We start from the raw sequence: 20,840 nt of genomic DNA, 5'->3' as shown, positions 1-20,840 counted from the left end.
TGACCACACATCCTTCCTGAAGCCTGCCATATAGAATAACCCAAACAATGGGACCGCCTGGAGCCAAAAGAAGGGGTGCCAGCTGAACCCAGCCTCCTTCAAATCAGAGGCAGACACTGGGTCAACCCACATCTCATACAACAATCCTGAAAGTATGTAACTGATATTGAAGAAACAAAAATGAACCGTTGAATATTGACCTTTGCCAGAAACAGGAAAGCAGATAACTGACCGATGCACAAAGGTGGCTCTTTCTAGAACAAACTCAAAAATTTTAAGAATGTAATTTTTCTCTCTCTTTTTTTTGTTTTGGTTAAAGGATTTTTTTCACATGGATTTCCATTTTGGCATTGAAAAAAAAGCAAATCCCAAACATTCTCACATCTGGTTTATAATTCTTTTTCCTCTTTTGTTTCTAAATTATTTTGTTTCTTTTCACCTTTGAGAAGAAAGGACTATAACCAATGTCCTGTTTCACTTAGGATGCAAAAACTCAAATAATATGGCAGCATGAATACAGGCCAAGCAGTCGCTGTTTCCTGACAAGCGAGAATGAGGATCAGTACCAATCACACACAAAAGAAGTGGTGTGTGGCATTTTCAAAAGTATGACATGTGTCGATGACAAGCATACTTTTTGCCTTCCAAAACTTGCTCCACTGTGCTTCTCTGCCAGTGACGCATGAAAAGCAGTCTCGTACCTGCCCAGCTCTTGCATTGCACGCAGGGAGAGCTGAAAAGGTGCAGCAAGCCTGGAGCCCTTCCAAGCACGGGCTGTTTTGCCCAGGCAAGAATCCCTGGGGAAGTGGAGCCAAGGGAAGAGCAAAGCTCGCTCCCGCTACAGACTTGCACCGTGCAAGAGAGCCCGAGAGAGCCAGAGCACCTTGGAGGTGCAAGGGCAGCAGGCAAGGACGGAGCTGAAAGGGCCCAGAAGAGCCCTGACAAGGGGCTGTGCTCAGTGCTACAGAGGACAAGCAGCAACCCCTGGGCACTTCCCGTGGGGCCAGAAAACTTCCTCCCCTGGATGCGGGGCACGAGGGCCACCTTCGTGGAGCACGAGCAGCAGGCAGCAACCTAGCCAAAAGGGCCCAAAGCAGCCCTGGCAAGGGGCCGTGCTCAGTGCTGCAGAAGAAGGCAAAAAAACCCCGGGGACATCTGCTAGCCCACCGTGGGGAAAAAAAAGCCTTCCTCCCCCCAGCTGCAGGGCATGAGAGGCCATCTTCGTGGGGCACAAGCAGCAGGCGGTAACCTAACCAAAATGGACTGGAGGAGCCCTAACAAGTGGTCATGCTCAATGCTGCAGAGGAAGGCAAAAAACCCCCAGGGACCAGTGCCAATCTTCCCTGGGGGAAAATTCCTTCCTGACCCCAGATCTGGGGATCGGCTATTCCCTGAGCATGTGAGCAAGACCTGCCTCCTCCTCCAGGCTGGTCACGCCTCCCAGGAGATGGCCCAAGCCCTATTCTCCCTCAACCTGGAGCCATCTCAGGGGCTTCTGAGTGGCCAAATGCCCTTGGCCTGATGGACCTTGGGGGCAAGAATCCTTCCTGCAACTGGCGGGACGCCAGCGAGTGCTCCAAAGCACCGGGACCCCTGGCAACATCTCTGCATCCCACTTCTTACGGCTGCTGCCCCTGGCTCTGCAGGGCTACTCAAGAAGGCATTCCCTTGGTCTTGCCGCTGCTGTCCAGCTGAGAAGGATTTCCATCTGTCAGATGAGCTTTGAACACGGTCCCTCCAGCAAGCCTGGTCCAGCCTCCAGTCTTCCTCCGCCAGCCCCCTCCAAGTAATTCCACGGGCTCCTCAAAGACTTCCTCTTGGATGTGTTGGGGCTGTCCCCGGGCCGGCTCTGGCAGTGGGACACGGGAGGCTGCCCCTTTTATGCTGCCCCGGGGCATTGTGACTGCTGCACTGCCGGGTGGTGGCACCGTGACACGGGGGTGACGGGGCCTCCCACGCACAGCCCCTCCGCCCAGCGTCCTTCGGAGGAAGGCCTTTGGGGTGCTGGCCCTGGGGGCTGTCCCTGTGCCCAGGAGGTGCCGGGGACTGTCCCTGCCCTTGGTGGCCATGCACTGGGCCCAGCTGCTGGGTGTCCCCGAGGCATCCTCTGCCACTCGGCTCCCAAGGACAAACCTGGTGCTGTTACTCTTCTCTCAGGCCATGGCAGGAACCACCCCAATTAGCCGTCCCCTCTCTGTGCTAACAGCTGTGAGGCCACACGGAGAGGAGGACCAGGGACGCAAGCCCTTTTCCAGGGGGATAATAGAGGATGGTTTCAGCAGCTTCAGCCTGGAGGAAAGCCAGAGCGTAACTAGAGCCATAGGCTGGGATGGACGGTGCCAAAAGAGCACCATAGAAATAACAGAGGCTTTGAAAAACAAGTGAGCGGAAGTGACCCTGGTGTGGTGGAAAAGGCAGTCATTTTCAGACCTAGAACATTTGGATCCATGCCCAAAGCCCAGCCAGGCAAATGGCAACTCTTCCAAACAGCAAAACTAGCCCATTGCTGCTATCGCCATCACATCCCCTTCTCCCGCTGAAAGCGAGCTGCACAGTCGGCCGTGTTTATGTGAGATACAAAATGCGCTTCAGCCATGGGGTAAAACTTTCAGAGCTCATTTGTGACTTTGACCTTCCTGAGAATTAGTTGCCTACCTCGATTTGTGGGAAGATGTTCAGATCTTATCTGAAACCCTGGCAAATCTCTTTTCCTTTAGGATTTAGTATTTTGAGTACTGAAAGACTAAGGAAGGTAGAGTTCTTGCCGTTTGGTATATTTGCGCCAAAACTCCTGTGTACATTCAGGTAACAAAGGGCATTTATGCCCTATACGTTTATTTGCTTGTGGTGATGCCAGAGAGGGTTTTGGTTCCCTCTGCACGAACTTTGCAGAGACATAGAGACCACGCATGATTTCCTCACCGTTCCAGGGGACATTTGCTTCTACGCTGTTTATGGTGAGGTCTTCTTCTTGGAAAGAAGTCTTGCATTGTTTTTTGTTCTTTAACAGATCCAGCCCTCCACTGACCGGCTGAGTAATGGATGGGTTGTGTGGGTGGGCTCTGAACGTGAAGCTGGCGGTGTCAGTCCAGTCACTTTCAAAATGGATGTCTGCCTCCTAGGGAAGAGAATATCCACAGCAGACATTAACTGAGCTTCCATTGTGGAAGTTTGGCTGGAGAAAGTGCCCAATCAGATGAGACACTGGGAAAGCTAGAAGAGATGAAACACTAGAAACTGAGTATCTTAATCTCATATTCCCACTTCTTAATTTCTCTGGTCGTGTGTGCTCTGCTAACACCTCTTTAAAGGAGATTAGGCCCAGCAAAAGGTCTGTCAGCTTTCCTGGTCCCATGGCTTACGACTGAGAACTAGAAGACGTATACCTTGGATTGGCTTTGGAAAGCCATGGGCAGGAGCATCCTGGGGTTAATTGCCAGGCAGGAGCAGAATGGCAGTAGCCTGCCTGTGCTTGTGCTTGGTCTTGTGCTTGGTTCAGCCCACAGCTGGATCCCAGAGTGAGATGGTGATTGTTACTGGCTTGGTTTGCTTCTGATGGCTTGTTCCCTGCAGGCTTGTTCCCTGGTCCAGCCTAGTTTCTGTCTCATGCAGGTCTGTTACCATTTTCATGACGTAGCCCAAGAAAAGCAAACTTTGAACTACCTGAAGGCCATGTGTAACTTGACCTAGGCATTGGCCATCCGTGGCTGGCCTGCCTCTTCTTCAGCTATGCACTGGCAACTCCCTGCCCCAAAACTTTCCTTTTCCTCTGTGTCCTTGTATCCTCATGTTTGCCTAGCAGTGTGTTAAGAGATCCCCTGTCTGTTTTTCCTGTTGTTCTTTGACTGACTGTGTTCTTACAGACTTGGAGTTGAAATACTGTTGGAATAGAAGAGTGGACAGGGTTTCTCTTTCTGTTTCGCAGTTTACTGAAAGACAGCCCACATGGGAAGAGACAAAGTTTTGCTCTTGAATTTCAGAAAGCTATTTTCCCAGCTTTATGGAAGCTTGTCTGATATGATTTGTATTGCAGGATGTATAGCTTAATCTTCCGAGTATTTTGCATAAAAATAATTTTTCTCTGTGTTTCCTTGAAACTTTTGTGACCTTCTTAGTCAACTCTTTCTAGAAGCTTTAATTGGAAAAAAGTTCTCATGGAGTAATGTAGTGAATCAAACTGCTCCAGTTTTATAAGAAATTTAACCTGAGGTTTTTTTAAAAAAAAACACCTTGTAGTCAGAAGAGACTTAGAGTAATTGCATTCCCTTTAACCACTGGTTTGCATACACTTTCTTCAGAGAGACACTGTCTGGCAACATAAATTGTCATAGCAGCTGAATTTATCTATAGAGCAAGTAGCAGTGTATTTGCTTTATAGAATGATTACTGTGATATTCAGGGGTTTTAATGGACTTTTAATCTTTTGGTTGTGTCAGCTCTGGATGTGCTGGTAGCTAACACTGCCAGTTTTCAGGAACTGTTTGTGGAACTTCCTTTAAGTTGGCTTCCTATTGAGAGTGTTTAAATCAGAATTGGAGATCTTAAAGATGCACAGCATCAGGCTTTTTATTCATTCCCATTTAATGATCTCACTCTAACAATGTGGAGAGTGGAGCCTTCTAAATCTAGACAGTGCTCCCTTATTCCCACCAGTCTAATTGAACATTAATTCTTTTGTTTCACAATCCTCTGAGAGATGAAGAGGGCCTAGATATATCTTATTTTAGAAACAATTTTTAGAGCCTACTTGCCAAATTCTCTGAGTCATCAGTTTAGCAAAAAGAGAACTGACATGCTAAGATGAAAATACCTACCAGAATTTTGGGGTTTTGGTGGCTAATGCATTTTGGTTTTCTTTGTTTAGAAATTCTTCCTATATGGATCAGCCTTCTAGTGATGGTGAAACTGGAAGAAGACCACTCTAAGCAAACCCAGAATGAATCGGGTGCCAGGTGATGCAGAAAATGCTCACAGTAGCAGTGTGGAATCCTGTCCTTCCTTGCGCGATGTCCACTCCATCAACCCAGCGCAGCTGATGGCAAGGATTGAGTCATATGAAGGGAGAGAGAAGAAAGGCATATCAGATGTCAGAAGGACTTTCTGTTTGTTTGTTACATTTGATCTCTTATTCATAACCTTGCTGTGGATAATAGAATTAAATGTGAGTTGTCTTTTCAGTACCCTTGGACTTTATTAATTTATTCACTCACTTCAGGAGTGGTTAATAAGTTGCTCTTTTCTAACCCAAATTACATGCTTTTTGTATCTATTTAAATTAAAACAGCTTCTTACTTTTAAGCTTTCATGAACATAGTATCTACTCAACTGCATTGACTTTTAGTCATTAGGATACATTGTTTATTATCTTCTTATCATGAAACCTTTTGATGTGCCTGTAGTCTATGAACCACGCTGAAGAAACCATTGAAAATCTGGCAGCAAGTAAACAAAAATATTACTGTATGTCTTAAAATTCACACTTCTTGTCAAATTCAAACAGGATTCCAGAGTTTGCTTTCTGAGTAACTCAAAAGTCAGTGATATTTCACTGAGGTGCTAGTCTCTGGCAAGACTTCCAATGGCCAATACCATTCTTTTGCTGTAATGGATTTTCTTTGAGACGAACTTAGTATGCTACACATTGTCTATGGCAGGGTGCATTTAAACGACATAAACTCCCACAGTTGCCACCTTTTAACACCAACATTTGTTATTTGGAAAACGAGGCAGTTCTGAAATTTCCAGAAAGCAATAGGATAGCTGATTTGTTATTATTTCATAAGTAGCATCCAAGTTTTGAGCTGGGTTTTAAGCTGTATCTAAAGTATGCATTTAGGAAAGGACACACAGGGAAAATGGGAGGAATCCATTTTTTAGACAAGAAAAATTTTGAGTAAATGTTTTTTGTCAGCCTTCCTTTACAAGATAAATAACCTTGGTTATTGATCTGACATTATGAAGTTTCAGGAGCTGACTGTTCAAGTAGTTCATTGATATAGTGAAAAATACACTTTACGATTTAATTTGAGAAAACAGACTTTGCTTGCCTGAATGGTGTAATTTTGGACTAGACTTCTGTTGTCTCTCTAGGTGGAAAGACTATTGTATCCAGTGTGTAAAGTTAGCTTGTCTCAGAAAAGCAGCATAGTGTTCTGATGCATTTCTTGTTTTAAGCCAGTTTCTCAATAGCATCTTCAACTAAGAGCAGCAGAGTCTGGGTTTGTATCTCTTGTCAAGGATTCAGAGTACAGGTTATCAAACTAGTGCTCTCAGAATGTTTAAGACTTTGTATAGAAAATGCTACCAACTCATGATATTTTATTTTGAGTGCTGTAGCATTAAGGGACCTCACAATGAAAACTCACAGGGTCTTGAAAGCTTTGTTTTAAGAAGAACATACTATGAACTGGAGTCCTATACTGCCAAATGTCAGCAAGAATGAAAAACAGGTTTTTGTCTTCATAAGTCATACTATTAGAAGCCCTCACTTGCTATCTGGGATCTGACGCCTGGTTAGGCTTTTTTGTTCTGTTTTTTAAATTAAGTTTAGTTCATTGGGAAGTCAAATAGCACTGCGTTAGGACTGTCTGTCACTGGTAGTGGGACTTCAGAATTGTTGCCAGACTTCTGTAAGTATTGTTTTCTCTTTGTCACCATTATCCAGTGTGCTTAGGCGTAATTTATTTTTAAACACTTCAGGGAGTAGCTCCATGGCAGTTTGAGCAAACCCTAAATCAAGGCTGTTGTGGTTCTCTGTTCATCCTTATGTTAAGATGGTGCTCATGCAGCCACACAGTGAACAGCTTGGAGGGGGGGGACATTGATCTTCCTTATTTATGCTGGAAACAGATGATCACACCTGATGCAGTAGAACAACAAGGGGGAAGCTATGTTTAGAAAGTTACTTGTCAGGTAGCCAAAGAGGGGAGGGATAGGAGAAGAAATTTGGAGTTGGAGCGAATAGTCTCAGGAAAACACTGTCCAGCAATATGGTTGGGAAAAGTGGAAGAGTCTAGGCTACATTGCTTTGAGATGGTGAGCATATGTTGTTGGCATGCTTTGGTACCTCCTTTCTTTAAAAGTAGCCTTCTGTTGGTGGTGTTTTCCAGTGCTTTACATAACTATTTCATGCAGTGCTTAGTTAATTGAGTTTAATATAAAAACAATAGGATATGGACACTAAATTTTTTTGCTGCTGACTAAGGTATATACTCCTTTCACTTTTTCTGACCCAATACATACTAAATTATTTTCTTACTAACCCAGATTGGACAGGAAAGTGACAAATCTTTCCACTGGAAAGAAACACAGCAGCTAAGGAAGATGCTCTTAAATAGCATGTGTGCTGATGAGAAAAAGATTTGGAGTATTAATTCAGTTACTGTTTTGTTTCCTATACACTAACATGTGACTAACTAGAGCTAGTTTCTGGGTGGTTTTTTTGATCAGCTGTTTTGATTCTCCTTATGAGACATAAAATGCTCTGTGAATTTGTGTAACAGACCTTACATTTAATCATTCTTCTTTCTTCAACAACTTGTTCGCTTTTATTTTGGGATTGCTTTTATTTTGGGACAGTCTGAAATGTAGTTTGCATAGGCCAGGTGATAATCCTAAACTTCCACTTTGAAATTTGTATATAATCATGAAAAACAAGCAAGGACACTAATCTTGAAATTGACATTCTTAGCATATATGTCCTCTGTACTTAGTTTAACGATCTTCTTGTGCATCAGTGGGGACTATTAATTTCACCGTTCAGATTTGTGTGTATTTTGGCTTCAGTAACTTCTGTTCTAAAGTTGCATGTGGTGTTGTTTCTTTGTAGGTAAAAGGAGGCATTGAGACTACCTTAGAGAAAGAAGTCCTACAATATGACTACTCTTCTTCATATTTTGATATATTTGTAAGTGTTCTTTAAAAAAAAAAAAAAGGAAAAAAAAAGCAGCAAACATATAGTTTTCCCAAGTTTCTCCTTCCACAGATGTTTCCTAGTTTGAGTCCTGTGAAAGGGTTGATCTTTTCTTGATAATTTAAACTGGAAGGACTTGGGCCAAATTTCACCCTTCCAAGGGTTGCCCAGTTCTGCTTTGGCAGCAGGCTCATGAAGTCTGTGGATAGAGATGCTCAGGCACACTTAAATTGCATCCTCTACTTTTTGGGGCACAGAAAAGCAGATGAAAAACTCAGTTGAGAATGTGAGACTGATGTAACATAAAGATAGTTCATTAAGAGGACAAGACCAATAGGCCTTCAGCTGTAAAATCATTTTGTTTAAACCGACGTTTTTGTCCTTCCACAGAAATAAGTGAGTTGCAGTGAGGAGAGACTTGTTCCAAGGTTGGCCTGTATAGGTCAGTTTTTTTCAGATGTCTGTGTTTCAACTCAAAACAGTTTTTTTAACATTGTTTTAAAAACAGATGACATGAAGTATGATTCTCATTTACTATGTATAAGCACCTTAGGCACATGGGAGGAACTCTACTGCATTAGGAAATTTCTCTGTGTTTCAGCAACGCTGTAGCTCTGTAGTTGAAATGCATTTTGCACTGCATGGACAAAGTTACTGATCTCAAGTAAAAGCTGTTTCTTTACAGTTCTTCTAAAGGGCCCCGTGTTTTTGCAAGATCATTAATTCTACCAGATCTTGTTTGCCTGGCTGAGATGAGTTGGTTTGGTATCAGTCATTTTATATTGATGACTATATCCAGAATCTCTCATTGAAACTCGTGTAAAAACCCATCCTTGCTTCTGCATTGGACCATTTGCTGTGTCAAATGGAATGAGGTACTAGATACAAAAATGTCATAAGCTAGCAAACTATGCTACTTTTCCCTTTCTTTCTCATTATTTTGCTGGCAGATTCTCCATGATATACGTTACTGCAGAAAGCAAAAAATGTTCATCTGTCAATGTTGATTCTCTGGAAATTATTTTGCCTTGTAGTTGAACCAAGGGTTAAAAACATGTAATGCAAAATAATAGGCTTTTATTCCTTGGGAAGGGACTAGGTCATTGAATTCTGCAAAATGATTTGTGGGCTTATATAGGATTTCTTGTGTTTCTGCTACACATCACTGAAACATACATATTTGCATAAGATTAAATGGGTTCATTATACCTCTGGCCATGTCTGTCCTTGACTTCTCTTCATTTTAAGCATTTGTTTCACAGCTTTTAGATTCTGAACACATCTTTTAAAACAAGTTGGAGGCAATCTAATATCAAAGAATAAATGGGGAAATTGAGGGTTAGGGTCCCTGATTCAGAAATCTTGTCTGTCTGCTATTGATTTCATTTTCTGGCCTAGAAATACTACAGCTTACCTTTCTTTACTGCAGAGTATTTGGAACAGCTTGCTATTGCAGACATCTCCATAAAGAATAATTGATTGTTGTAACATTAATATTTCAATAAATACTAAAAAATTAGTAAGCAGAAAATTGTTTTTAAAAGTTTTTCCCATTTTCTGATTGCATTTGTGAAGTCTTTACAGTTTTTAATGATATTCTTGTGCAGTAGCACACCACTAAGATCAGTGAGATGGACAGTAATGCTCAAGGTGTTTGCTGGATTAACTGCATCTAGATTTAACTGCTTAGATTCCAGTCAGGTAAAATGATCATGGACATACTTTGTGTAGCTTTCCTATGTTTCTAACTTATTTGTGGAATTGCACATGCTTGCATATTTGAGCCTATATAGGCATGTCGATGGTGCCATTTGCTTTACAAATGGGAAATTATGTTCTATTTCTGTTTTATAAGCACACATTCAAATTTGTTTCTCAATAACAGAACTTAGATTGTCCTGTTTTAAGTTGTTTTGTAAGCAGTTAGTATTTTCAGTGAGCTGAGAATCTTGTGGTTCTTCTGTGTTCTGAATTAACCAACAAATATTTTTTTCCTTTCTCTATAGCTACTGGCAGTCTTTCGATTTAAGGTGTTAATACTTGCATATGCAATGTGCAGACTGCGCCATTGGTGGGCAATAGCTGTGAGTAGTGGCCAAGCATAATGGAGTTTTAACTAGAATGGATCAAACAGACAAAATTTTAGATGTCTCTTAACGCTTGTATGTTAAGAATCATCTTGATGCTATATATAAAAATTCACTGTACAGTAACAGATTAAAACTTCTGTTTTGGAAGATTTTCAGCCTAAAGACAAGAATTTAATAGCACAGTGGGTGTGGTCCTTATTAGGCATCATGTTAATACAAATTGAAGACTTATTTTGAATCCAGTATGGATGGCTAGTTGTAACTGCTTGTTACCTCTGACTTGTTAATTAATGTTTGAAATATATTTGCATTTGAAATAGTGAACTGTATTCAAAAAGAAGAATTGGCGTTAATTGTACCGGAGATCCAGCTGTCCATTAACTCCCACATTCTTAGCTTTTTAGAGTTCTAGGTGCCACCCACTGAGCACTAGCACCTGTATTGCTTCATGCTCCAATACAAAATATTGAGTATGTATCCATTCTTAGAAAGGAAGTTCTTGAGAACTGCAGGCAATCACAGTGGATTGGAGCAAATATCTTTAATGCAGCTGTACAGTGTGGATGAGAAATAATGCAAAACTTGATGACAAATTCATACTTCCAGCAGTCAGTACTATAGATTGTAAAACAAAGGCATATTGCTGGCTTACTGCATTGTAAATCTTAGACTTTTTTACCCTTACACTGTGGTAGGTGCATGTAGAACGTATTTATGTCTAACTTTCTTCAAGTGAGTAGCATGCAGTTGGTTTAGTAGTCTGAGATTACATGCCATGGTTTCTTTGAAATTGTGTTATTAGCATGGTACAAACACGTAAAAGTAACTGCTGCTCTGTGTTTATTTTTAAGTGCACACCTCTGAAAATCCCTTATTCTTAGTTGTGTAGCTTTAGAGTATTTCTTTCAATGACATCCTCCAACTTGATGCAGTTGTTTCTGAGGTGGTGAGAGTGAACCCATCACGGTAGTCAGCAATTAGATATATAAAGCTTCACTGAAGGTTTTGCAGAAGCCATTAATCTGAGAATCCTACCTGTGCTTACCAGAAGCTAGTTAGGTTCTGCTATTATTTAAAGAATTGCTGGACCCGAATGTACTAATAGTTAGAAGCCTTGCTTAAGTGAACAGTACTTGTCCACTGCTTTTTTTGTTTTTTTAGATATTTTATTCAGCCTGTCATTTTTTAAATATGTCAGGGAGTATCAAGTCTTCATAGTGATTTGTTTTTCACAATATCAGTATGTGAATTAGAGTATTAACTCAAATTTACTCCTGCAACAATGTTTTGTTATTTGAAATGGATCTTTTGATTTGTATGGTAGTGAAAAACATTTGGAGCAATTGCTGTTTGCTTCTTTCCAAATACATAGAAAGAATATTTTTTTTAAAGGACTTGGCGAATAAAATACTGCATCTTCATTATACAGTAAAATCACAATTTATATAACTTAGCATCTGTTTAGCATCTAAACTGCTTATCTGCTGTGTGGAAATCAACATTTGGAGATGTCCTTATTAAAAGTTATCTTTATTAAGGAGGTTATTTTCATAACACTTTCAAGTTAATTGTTATCATACTTGTTATGTTTTATTAATCTATGACCTTGCTGTTGGTAAATATTTGAAGTTGCAACTGATAGATAATGGCAGAAGTGAGAAAGTAAATCCATTTATTAGTTTTAACTGTTCTTACCCTGTCTCTTTCAGTTTACAACAGCAGTGACCAGTGCCTTTTTATTAGCAAAAGTAATTATTTCAAAGGTATATATTCTAATCAAATGTTTGTTTTACTTTGTTGTTTTCTTGAAAGCAAGATTCTTCAGGGTAATTTCTGTAATGTGTGGTTTTGTTTCCTTCAAGCTGTTCTCACAAGGTGCTTTTGGCTACGTGCTGCCCATCATATCCTTCATACTTGCCTGGATTGAAACTTGGTTTTTGGACTTTAAAGTGTTACCGCAAGAAGCTGAAGAAGAAAACAGTAAGCTTTTGATATTTCCCCTCAATCGCTGCAGTTGGCAACATTCGATCCCATGTTATCTGGCAGAAGAATGCTTCTTTCAGCTTCTCAAAATTTGAAGAGCTGTGGGAAAAATTAAATCATACGGCATAATTTTTCTTTTTCTGGAAAGGAGCATATGCCTTCAAAGAAGTAGGGGTTTAATTAATTTAGGGAGGCAAAGTTAAAAGTTACAAGGGCCAGAGCAGCGATCTGTCAAGCACTTAGGAACATATATAATTTTGTATGCTTAAGACAAAAATTTAACTGACTTGGGCTTGCAACATTTTATTTTCTGGCTAATACATAGAATAAGTGTCTGGTTCCTCTTTTAGGAAGAGTAGACAGAATAACTAACTCAGTGGCACTAACTCTTCTTTTGAGGTGGAAAAGGGAAAGCAAGTAAGTGTTGTGGAGAGTCTGCTTCATGCACAGACAGAATGAGACCAGAGCAAGTATGAATTTCAGCCTCTTCAAGATGAGGCAGCAGGTCATCTGACACTCGGTGTATTCAACTAAATGGAGGAAACCCATTGACTTAGTTGAAAGAGAATATTGCTTGAGTGGTGAGGAAAAGAAAGCATAGATTTCTGCTACAGATGTTTTGTTAGTTTCAACAGCAGGAGAATAATTATACAGCAAACCTGTTTGTGCATTATTAACTGAAATACAGTCTGAAACTCTGCTGGAAGGGCATGTTTTCCTCTTAGGTAAGAACAAAAACTTTACGCAGGCATGGATGCCTCCATTATGTTTTTTTTTAGTTCTCTGAAATGCAATCTTTCTACTTTGATCCCTACCCTCTTCCTTTCTACCACTCCAAGAAAGAAGTTGGTTAAATGAGTACACTGGATTTTGCCTAGAGAAAGGGAAAGTTAGGGTAAATTTTTTTTCTCTTTTGATGGGGTGAGGAAATAGAGCTGAATCACACTTTTTTCTCAATAGATAAGAAATCTAACCAGTTCAGAGACTTTTGCATTTTTTTTATACTGAATATTCATAGACAAAGAAAGTATTTTATACATACACATGTAAGTACTTGATGATCATGTTCATAAAATTGAGATATTATTGTTAAATCCCTGTGGGATTCAATGACACTTTCTTTTTCTTCATTCCTGCTGAGCTTGAAATAGGTGGTATTAGAAATATATGCTTTTTAGTTGAACTCTGCATATTTCCAAAAAAAGATGGGGTTTCACTGAAAAGTGCTGATTTTAAGCAATTAAGTTAGATAATGATAGGCACATTTGGATTGTGTTGTGTGGTGGTACTTATATAGTGCCTTATTTGCTTTTAAATCTGAGGCAGATAATGAAAACAGATTTTAATAGTTTTTGCTTTTTGACGAGGTATTTTTCTGTCATATCTCTAGTGGGAGTGGAAGCTGACTTTTTTCCATCTTACTATTTTGTTTTAAAAAAACCCAACCAAACAACAACAACAACAAAAAAACCCACCACAGCAATTTTCTGCCTAATGCAACAGTGCTCATAATTTGGAGATGTTTTGTCTGTAACTTAAAAAAAAAAAAAAAGGAAGAAAAAAGGGCAAAACTGTTTTTCCACTGAAGATTTCCAGCTCTAAAAGTTTCCTTCTGTGAGTGGGATTTAAAGCTAAAATCCAACCAGTATGTGTCTTCTAGTATCTTGTGACTCATTGTTAAGTATGGAGACTGACCTTCCTCTTTTGGACAGAGTGGAAATAAAAGTAAAATAGATGTCGTCTTTGGAGACTTTGAACTGGTTAATAAGATAAATTGGTATATAGAAATAATAGTTTGAGTTGGAAAGAGATTTTTTTAATAACTGCTGGCTACCGCAAGTAGCTCTCCTGTTTCAGTAAAACATCAAAGTTTTCTTTTTTTTTTTTTCCCCTAATCAATCTTCATGTAGCAGAGAGTAAAGGATGGAAGTTCAATAGCCTTGTTGACCTAAAATGCCATCTTTGCCCTGTTATTATCAGAAGACCTGTTGACAGCAGTAAGGGTGAGATGAATTAGCTATTCTCCTAACCCCTTTTGGTTTTTTTTGTCCTCTATTAAACACACCAGAATAGCCCCGTGTCATTTCCAAATAATTTTTCTGATTTTAGATGAAATCGAGCCAAAAGGAGTTGAAGGTTGGAGTAGCTAGGTATGTTGAGACAAATAGGTGAAAGCAAGCCATTAATGAGGAGTCTTACAGTGGCAAAGTGAGAAGATAATTTCTTTTGTTATGCATGACAGCTCACTGATCATTAAAAATACATTTCAGAGTTTTAGTTAGCCAGTGAATGTTGATGACTTTACATATGGCATCCTAATCATGCAATTGCACATAGTAGAAGAAAGGATTCCTTAATTCATGTGTACAGTACCTCTGTTTTGCTAGAGTGTGTCTCCTTAGCTGCCTGAAGTTACATAGAAGACATAAATGTTAAATTAACAGTTTGCTTTTTTCCAGACATATTTTTTTGTAGAAGTAACTTGTTAGGAATGCTAATATAATACATCAATTTTTAAGGTTCTTCATCAATACTTGATCTTTAAGAGGTTATGTGATAGCATTGAGGATTTGTTTTTTTGTTTTGCTTCCTTTTAGGATTTTTGATAGCACAGGATGCTTCTGAACGAGCAGCTCTTCTTCACCCAGGAGTCCTCTCTGATGGGCAGTTCTACTCTCCTCCTGAATCTGTAGCAGGTAGTTATGTTCGCGTAGTAAATTATTTTTCATATTGACATTAAAATGCATATTTCACCTCCTTCAGAGGGTGAGGCAGAGGAAGGGTGAAGGGAAAAAATATATTTTCATTTTTAAATGAAAAGCGTATTTTACAATCCTAAAATGAAAGATTCTTTTTTTATTCAGTAATTCAGTTTAGTTACTACCTATCAGATGAATTACAATACATGTAGTTAGTGCGGCTTCTGACATGCCCCAAAGGTGTTAAAATCAAGGTAAGTCTGAAAGAAAATGGTACTGCAACTGAAAGGAGGCAGTTATTGTTTGCTTCTGCCATCGATGATCCTTATGGGTCCCTTATAACTTGAGATATTCTGTGATCCAGTGATCTCTTTTCTGCTAGCAAGAGTGTTTATGCAGCAATGCACTAATTAATCCAGCCTAAACTTGGAGCTTTACAGTATCTTAGGATAGGCAGTGAACCTGAAACTGCTCTAAAGCAAACTGAAATTTCAGTCAGAGGCTCTTTTCCTTTCTCATAACAAAAAGTCCTCTCTGTATAAAAAGTCTAGCTGTGTGGGTATATTAAACTGAGGGAGAGTGTTAATGACATCTTAACTCTGCATATCATGTGCTTTGTTCTAATTGAGGTATGAGCTGAGTAAATAAATACTGCAAGATTTAAGAATGTGTTTGCAGGCATTTCAAGGAAATGAGTCATTTCTGTATGGGTTGAGTGGGTTTGAGTTATTCGAGGATGCAGTTTGAACCCCCAAATCCTATGTCGGCATTTTTACCCTAAAATGTAAATCTCTTCTGTAAAGCTGTGCTGTATTATGCAATATATTTAAAATATTAATATCTGCTAATTGCTACAGACACATTTGCCTGTCTTGCATTATAAAGTTGTACACGTTGGTGATATTTTTCAGTTTAATGGCTGTCTCTATGGTTGCTGAGTGTCTTGGCATAATGAATGACTTAGAGCTCCATCTAGGGATGACAAAGCATTAAGACAATGTCGAGTATAATGATTCAAAGTGAAAATGTATTTTACTTAAAGCGGTGAGTCTATCTTGAGGAATAAGTGTTGGAAGTATTACACTGGATTCAGCCTGGGATTTTTTTGGCAATCGAATATACAGTGTGAGAGGAAGTGTAAGTGGAGTTAACACATTGTCCTCTGCAGTTTGGCTGGGTCACTGTTGCATGTGCAGTGAGCTATCATGCCTCAGCATGTGTGTGGTGACTACACGTATATGACTGTGCCATTGCTTTCAGCTTATTGAACAGATGCTTGCCACCTGGATTTCAGTAACAGCTCATGTGCCTTTTCCCTAGTCTGCCCTAGCTGCCAAGTAAATTTGTTTAAGCACCCTTTATGGGTATGAGAAGCAAAAGAAACAGTCAAATTAATATATTTGAACTAAAACACACACACTGAGAGTCACAAAGTATTCTGAAACTGTGAGGTGATGTACAGTAAAAAAAGCTCACAATTAAAAATATTTTTTTCAAAATTCTGTGTTTCTTTCAGGTAAGACAAACTATGGGTTGTTCTATAAAAGCATTTTTTGGACAATTTGTCTTACATATTGATTGGAAAAATATTTAGAGATAAACTGTTCCCCATGATCATGCAGAGGGGAATAAACCCCTCTGCTGATACGGCAAAATGTCTAAAAACAAATCTTTGCTGTCAGGAGGTGACATTTAAAACAGGCTCTGTTGGAATTTTCAGCATATTTATCTTTTTATGTCTTCCTTGAAGATGGGCATATGCAGGGCCATACCCTCTTCCATCCACTTCTTTATATGGGTTGAGCCTTCATCTTCAATGTTAGACTTGGTTGCCAAGTAATCATTCCAGAGGTAGCAAGTGGAAAATCAGCCTCAAAAGCGTAAATTTCTACAGTTTCTATACAATTTGAGCTTCAAAATGAAAGGCAGGTACGCTATTCCAAGAAAGGAAAGACTTCAGAGTAGTTCGGCCAAAACACTTAACACCTTTGTCTTTCTTTTTTTATTTCTTTGTGGGAGAGAATGTGGGTCCATAGTTCAGCTTTAAATTGATGGCAAAAGCCCAAGTAAGTCTCCCAGGCATTTTATCAAAGACAGTTCTTTACGCAACTTCCCCCCCGCCCCCTGCCGTGGGAGTCTCATTTAAAGTGCCCAAGACCAGTATGGTGAAAATAATTTATTTCCTCAGTCATCCGTGACAAGGGCTGACTGCTGCAAGGACTGACTGCCACCTCCAATGTGGGCAGAGACATCTGCAGCTTGCATTGGATCTCCAGAATTGTGTGTGGGTCAGCGCTGCTCACCCTGGTTGCTTGGTATCTTCTTGCTCTCCGTGAAACAACTGATCCATCAAGCCACGTTCCTGCAAAGCAGTGCTTCCAGCAGGAGCTGTCTCTGGGCACATAACCCTGTGACCAGCTAAGCTTTCTTTTTGGGGCCATCCAGGGCTTTGTCACAGCAGAGAGCTGAGAACAGGCAGTGGACAGACCAAGAGAACTGGGCAGGGAGAGGCAGAGGGAGCTGTTTGGTTTCTGGCTTAGAGTGAGACAATCACTTGCCAGAACACTAGATACAGAAATTATTAATTTGTAAAGCAGTATTTCTGGCTGCTTTTAAAGTGTCTTCTGAAGTTGTCTTCCAAAGGGCAGGATGTAGCAAGTGGGAAAATCTGCTTGTCAGTGAGCAAATGTGGAGTTGATTGTCTGAGTGTGGTAGTGTGAAAACTTGAAGCACTTGCTAACTGAATCTGTTGACAGGGTAGGTGTTTCAAGAATGATCCCAGTGCTGGGTTTTGGGTTTGATAACTGTTAACAAAAAGCCTTCAATACAAAAGATCTGAAAAGATAAGAAACCTAAAATAAAAAGTAAATATTTTTATGGAAAATAGTTGCTTTAAATTGCCTTTTGATAAGCCATTACTAGTGATGGATTGCTTCTTTGCCTTTTTCTTTCCCTTTTCTCTCAACTGATCTAATAGCATTCTTGTCTTCCTTTTCAGGATCTGATGAAGACTCAGAAGAAAAACAAGACAGTGAAAAACCAGTTGTGTAGCAAATACGGAAAAGGAGGTATGTTCCTTTGCATAGAACCCGAATAGTCCTAAAAATATCTTTTTCTTCTCAGTTCCTTCCCGAATAATTGGAACGGTGTGCTAACTCTTATGAGTTCACCGTCTTTGAACCCAGTCTGTCTGTCTTAGCAACCTTCAAGCAGGAAGTCCTGCCAGGCTCTTGAGAGCCTCTAATTGGGGTCCTCTGCTGCTGAGTTCTCGTTACCTGGGGCCCAGGGGTCTGAGAGCTGTTCTGGAGTGTAATGTAAAAGGCTGCAGGCTTGGGATGGAACACCCCTGGCATTTATTTCTTGGCTGTCTTGGAAGGGAAAACGGTGGAACAGATGAGTAAAAGCTCCTTTTTTTTTTTTTTTTTTTGGAAGTGGGGACAGATTTCTTTGGAGATGGCAATGAAAGAGTGGTAGGAAGAGATTTGCTTTTAATTTAGGTCTAGGATGAATATACTCATCTTGAAGATTGCATGGGCAAAACTACTTTGGTATTTCCCCTCCTCAGTCTGCTTAATACCAGAAATGGGTCACACTGGAGCACCTGCGTCTTAAAATTTTTGTAGTGTACTTTGGTTAAATATGAGAGATGATTTCCTTATTTTGGAAATTACTTCATGTACTTTTGGAATTATCTTGCTCCATGCTTTCACTTCACCACACGTGGCAAAGCTCAAGCTAAGCGGAGGTATTAAATGTTCTTGAGAAGCTGAAGCTTCTGATTTGAAAACTTCGGATGACCTTTTTTCAGCCTCCCTGTTTTCACTACCTGTTTTCTTGACTTGTGTAATCTGTTACAGAAAGAAAATCTCTGAGGGAAGTTGTTGGGGTTTGAAAACTGGCAACAGAGTCTGTGGCTGACTTGCTGGTGGAGCTGCTGACAGGAGAATTTATTCATTAGAAAGCAAAGGGAATGGTTCCTATGTACTGTAATACCTCACAAAGTACCTTGTTGACATATGTATATTAAGTTGCCTCCCAGGTGGTATGAAAATATTTGTCCATGATGTATTTTATTATTCAGTGATTCCTGAAGTTGATCTTCTAATGACTAGGTAATTACTGGAAAGTGTTGTCTTGTGTACCTAATCAAGAGACTGGTAATATAATGAAGTAAAACTTCTCTATGGTGGAAGTATATTTAATGATTGTTGGGACTCACTAGGTAAAATTATTTTATGTTATTGCAAATTTGTCATTAGTTTAATGTTTACTTTTTTTAACTCCATGCATTTTCTTTTTTAATGAATATGTTCACTTTCTAAAATAAAAACCTTAAAACAAGGGTAATGCATGATGATACTTTGTTGCTTTACTGACTGGAAATCTGCACATACCACTCTTTTATTTCTTGTGGGGTAAGGATTCCAGTTTGCACAGCATTTGTGCAGGATGTGTTACAGGGTTGTTTGGCTGCCTGTAGGGATGCAGTGTTAGCGGTATTGGAACATCATTTCTGTGTTGCATATGCGATATCAAAAGGATGCTAGGAGCTTTTTGAAATAACTTAGTTCCCACTCCTGTACTGGTGGTGGATGTTCTTCAGGTTCAAGGAGGAAACTGGAGTAAGTGAGCATTTGCAAACACTGGTATTACGCCAGGAGTGAAAGGAAGGTAGTCAATTGTTCGATTTAGGTGTGTAAGTGTAAGATATGTATTTTCAGATACAGATATTAAGTGTTAACTGATACTTGATCAAAAAAGCTTTAGGTAATGCACTAATTCTTACCTAAAGAGGAATGTAAGTGTTGTTGCTTTCCTTATTTGGCCATTAGGTTTTATTAGCAACCTGCACAGCAAATATTAAGTACCAATGTATTCTTCATACGGATGGACTATATTGCTTTGTGGTATTTCCATTGCTGTGGAACAGAAGCATAGCGGTTAGAAGAGAGGATGGGCTGTGGTCTTATCTCTTCCAAACACAGCTTTTCCTTGAAGCAGTAGTGACTCTTTCAGTTTACAGGATTTTTCTACTAAAAGCACAAACCAAAAGTTTGTTTTGTTATACCAAACATAAATATGGCAAACAAAAGGTAAAGATTTTGCAAGCCTCTCCTAAACCAGCATGTTTTTCTCCAGTGGTGCATGGTTCAGGTTCTCTGTATATAGAGTTAAATGAGATGCCCCACTTGCACACATGGGTAGTTTGCCAAGGAAAGTTTGCCAGCAAGGTAGTTTGCCTTTGGCACATCCACAAACAGTTCTGGTTGCTGCCGTGAGAGGTTGTATCTCCTGGAAATCTAAAAGGCATCAGTTATGGTATAGAAAGGAGTTAAAACACTCAATCTGAAATTATTTTGTTCACTCCTCTCAAACCTACCTGTAAATTGTTATTTAATTGTTCATTAAATTGGAGACAATTGTAGTTCAGTGATCACTGATCCTTGTCTGTGCCATTGACTCTTTGCATTCACTTTGTCTATTTGTTCAGAAGAAACCATCAGGGTCTTGATTAGTTGTTCTTACAGTGCCTATCTGCTAAAACCTCATTGGGCATATGGTGGAGAGCACACCTGCTTGTAGTTCACTTCCTCTAAACCACCCCACTGAAGCTGCAGCATGGCACCAAGGCCCTTGTTTGTGATTGTCTCAGGGAAGGTTAAGGGTCAAATTAAACCTCCAGCATTTTTTTTCCTGCCTGAGCAAGACTAATGGCTTCCTCTCACACTGAAGCCTGTAGTCAGATTGTCAGCTGCAGCTCTTTGAGATGAACACCACGTGCATGCTCATTTGCTATCTCCCAGAAGATTCCTGTTTCCATTTTCAGATTCGTTGATTAAAAGGGAGGGGATTTGCCTTATTCCAGCAAGGGCTCTGAACTATTACAGGACTAGCTCTGCAGTAACAGCTGATTTTAAGTGCTTTGCATTTACATTCCCATTGCAGGTACTGTCACACAACAGTCATTCTTAGACCTCCTTTTGTTTTATCTATATTGCTTTCAAGAAGCAAGCTGACTTAATTGAAACATGAGTACTTTCACAATTACTTAACCCAATTAGTTTTCTTCAGTAGAAGCTGTATTCTATTAGCATATTGCTTAATAGTGAAACTCAAAGCATAAGTGGAAATTTTATTTTTGGAACTTCAGCTGGG

General features: G+C 39.8%; 1 protein-coding gene across 8 annotated transcripts in view; it reads left to right on the top strand.

Annotated features, from left to right (window-relative positions):
- STARD3NL (STARD3 N-terminal like) overlaps nt 1-17,752 on the top strand; it is a 28,889-nt gene extending 11,137 nt beyond the window's left edge. For 3 of the 8 annotated variants that reach the window (XM_075056641.1, XM_075056650.1, XM_075056658.1), the window contains 8 exons: nt 4,865-5,161; nt 7,829-7,906; nt 9,919-9,996; nt 11,712-11,765; nt 11,865-11,982; nt 13,896-13,988; nt 14,583-14,681; nt 17,683-17,752. In XM_075056641.1, the coding sequence (XP_074912742.1) occupies nt 4,937-5,161; nt 7,829-7,906; nt 9,919-9,996; nt 11,712-11,765; nt 11,865-11,982; nt 13,896-13,988; nt 14,583-14,681; nt 17,683-17,735 (798 nt within the window). In that variant the 5' untranslated portion in view covers nt 4,865-4,936 and the 3' untranslated portion in view covers nt 17,736-17,752. The remainder of the gene's footprint in view (nt 1-4,864; nt 5,162-7,828; nt 7,907-9,918; nt 9,997-11,711; nt 11,766-11,864; nt 11,983-13,895; nt 13,989-14,582; nt 14,682-17,682) is intronic. The other 5 variants (XM_075056666.1, XM_075056674.1, XM_075056683.1 and 2 more) reach the window with 5 other exon arrangements.
- The last annotated feature ends 3,088 nt before the right edge of the window (nt 17,753-20,840 follow it).

This window comes from Buteo buteo, chromosome 2 (assembly GCF_964188355.1).
Source record: "Buteo buteo chromosome 2, bButBut1.hap1.1, whole genome shotgun sequence".
Lineage (NCBI taxonomy): Eukaryota > Metazoa > Chordata > Aves > Accipitriformes > Accipitridae > Buteo > Buteo buteo.
The sequence above is the reverse complement of the archived record's forward strand: the minus strand, read 5'-3'. Positions and strand labels throughout refer to the sequence as shown.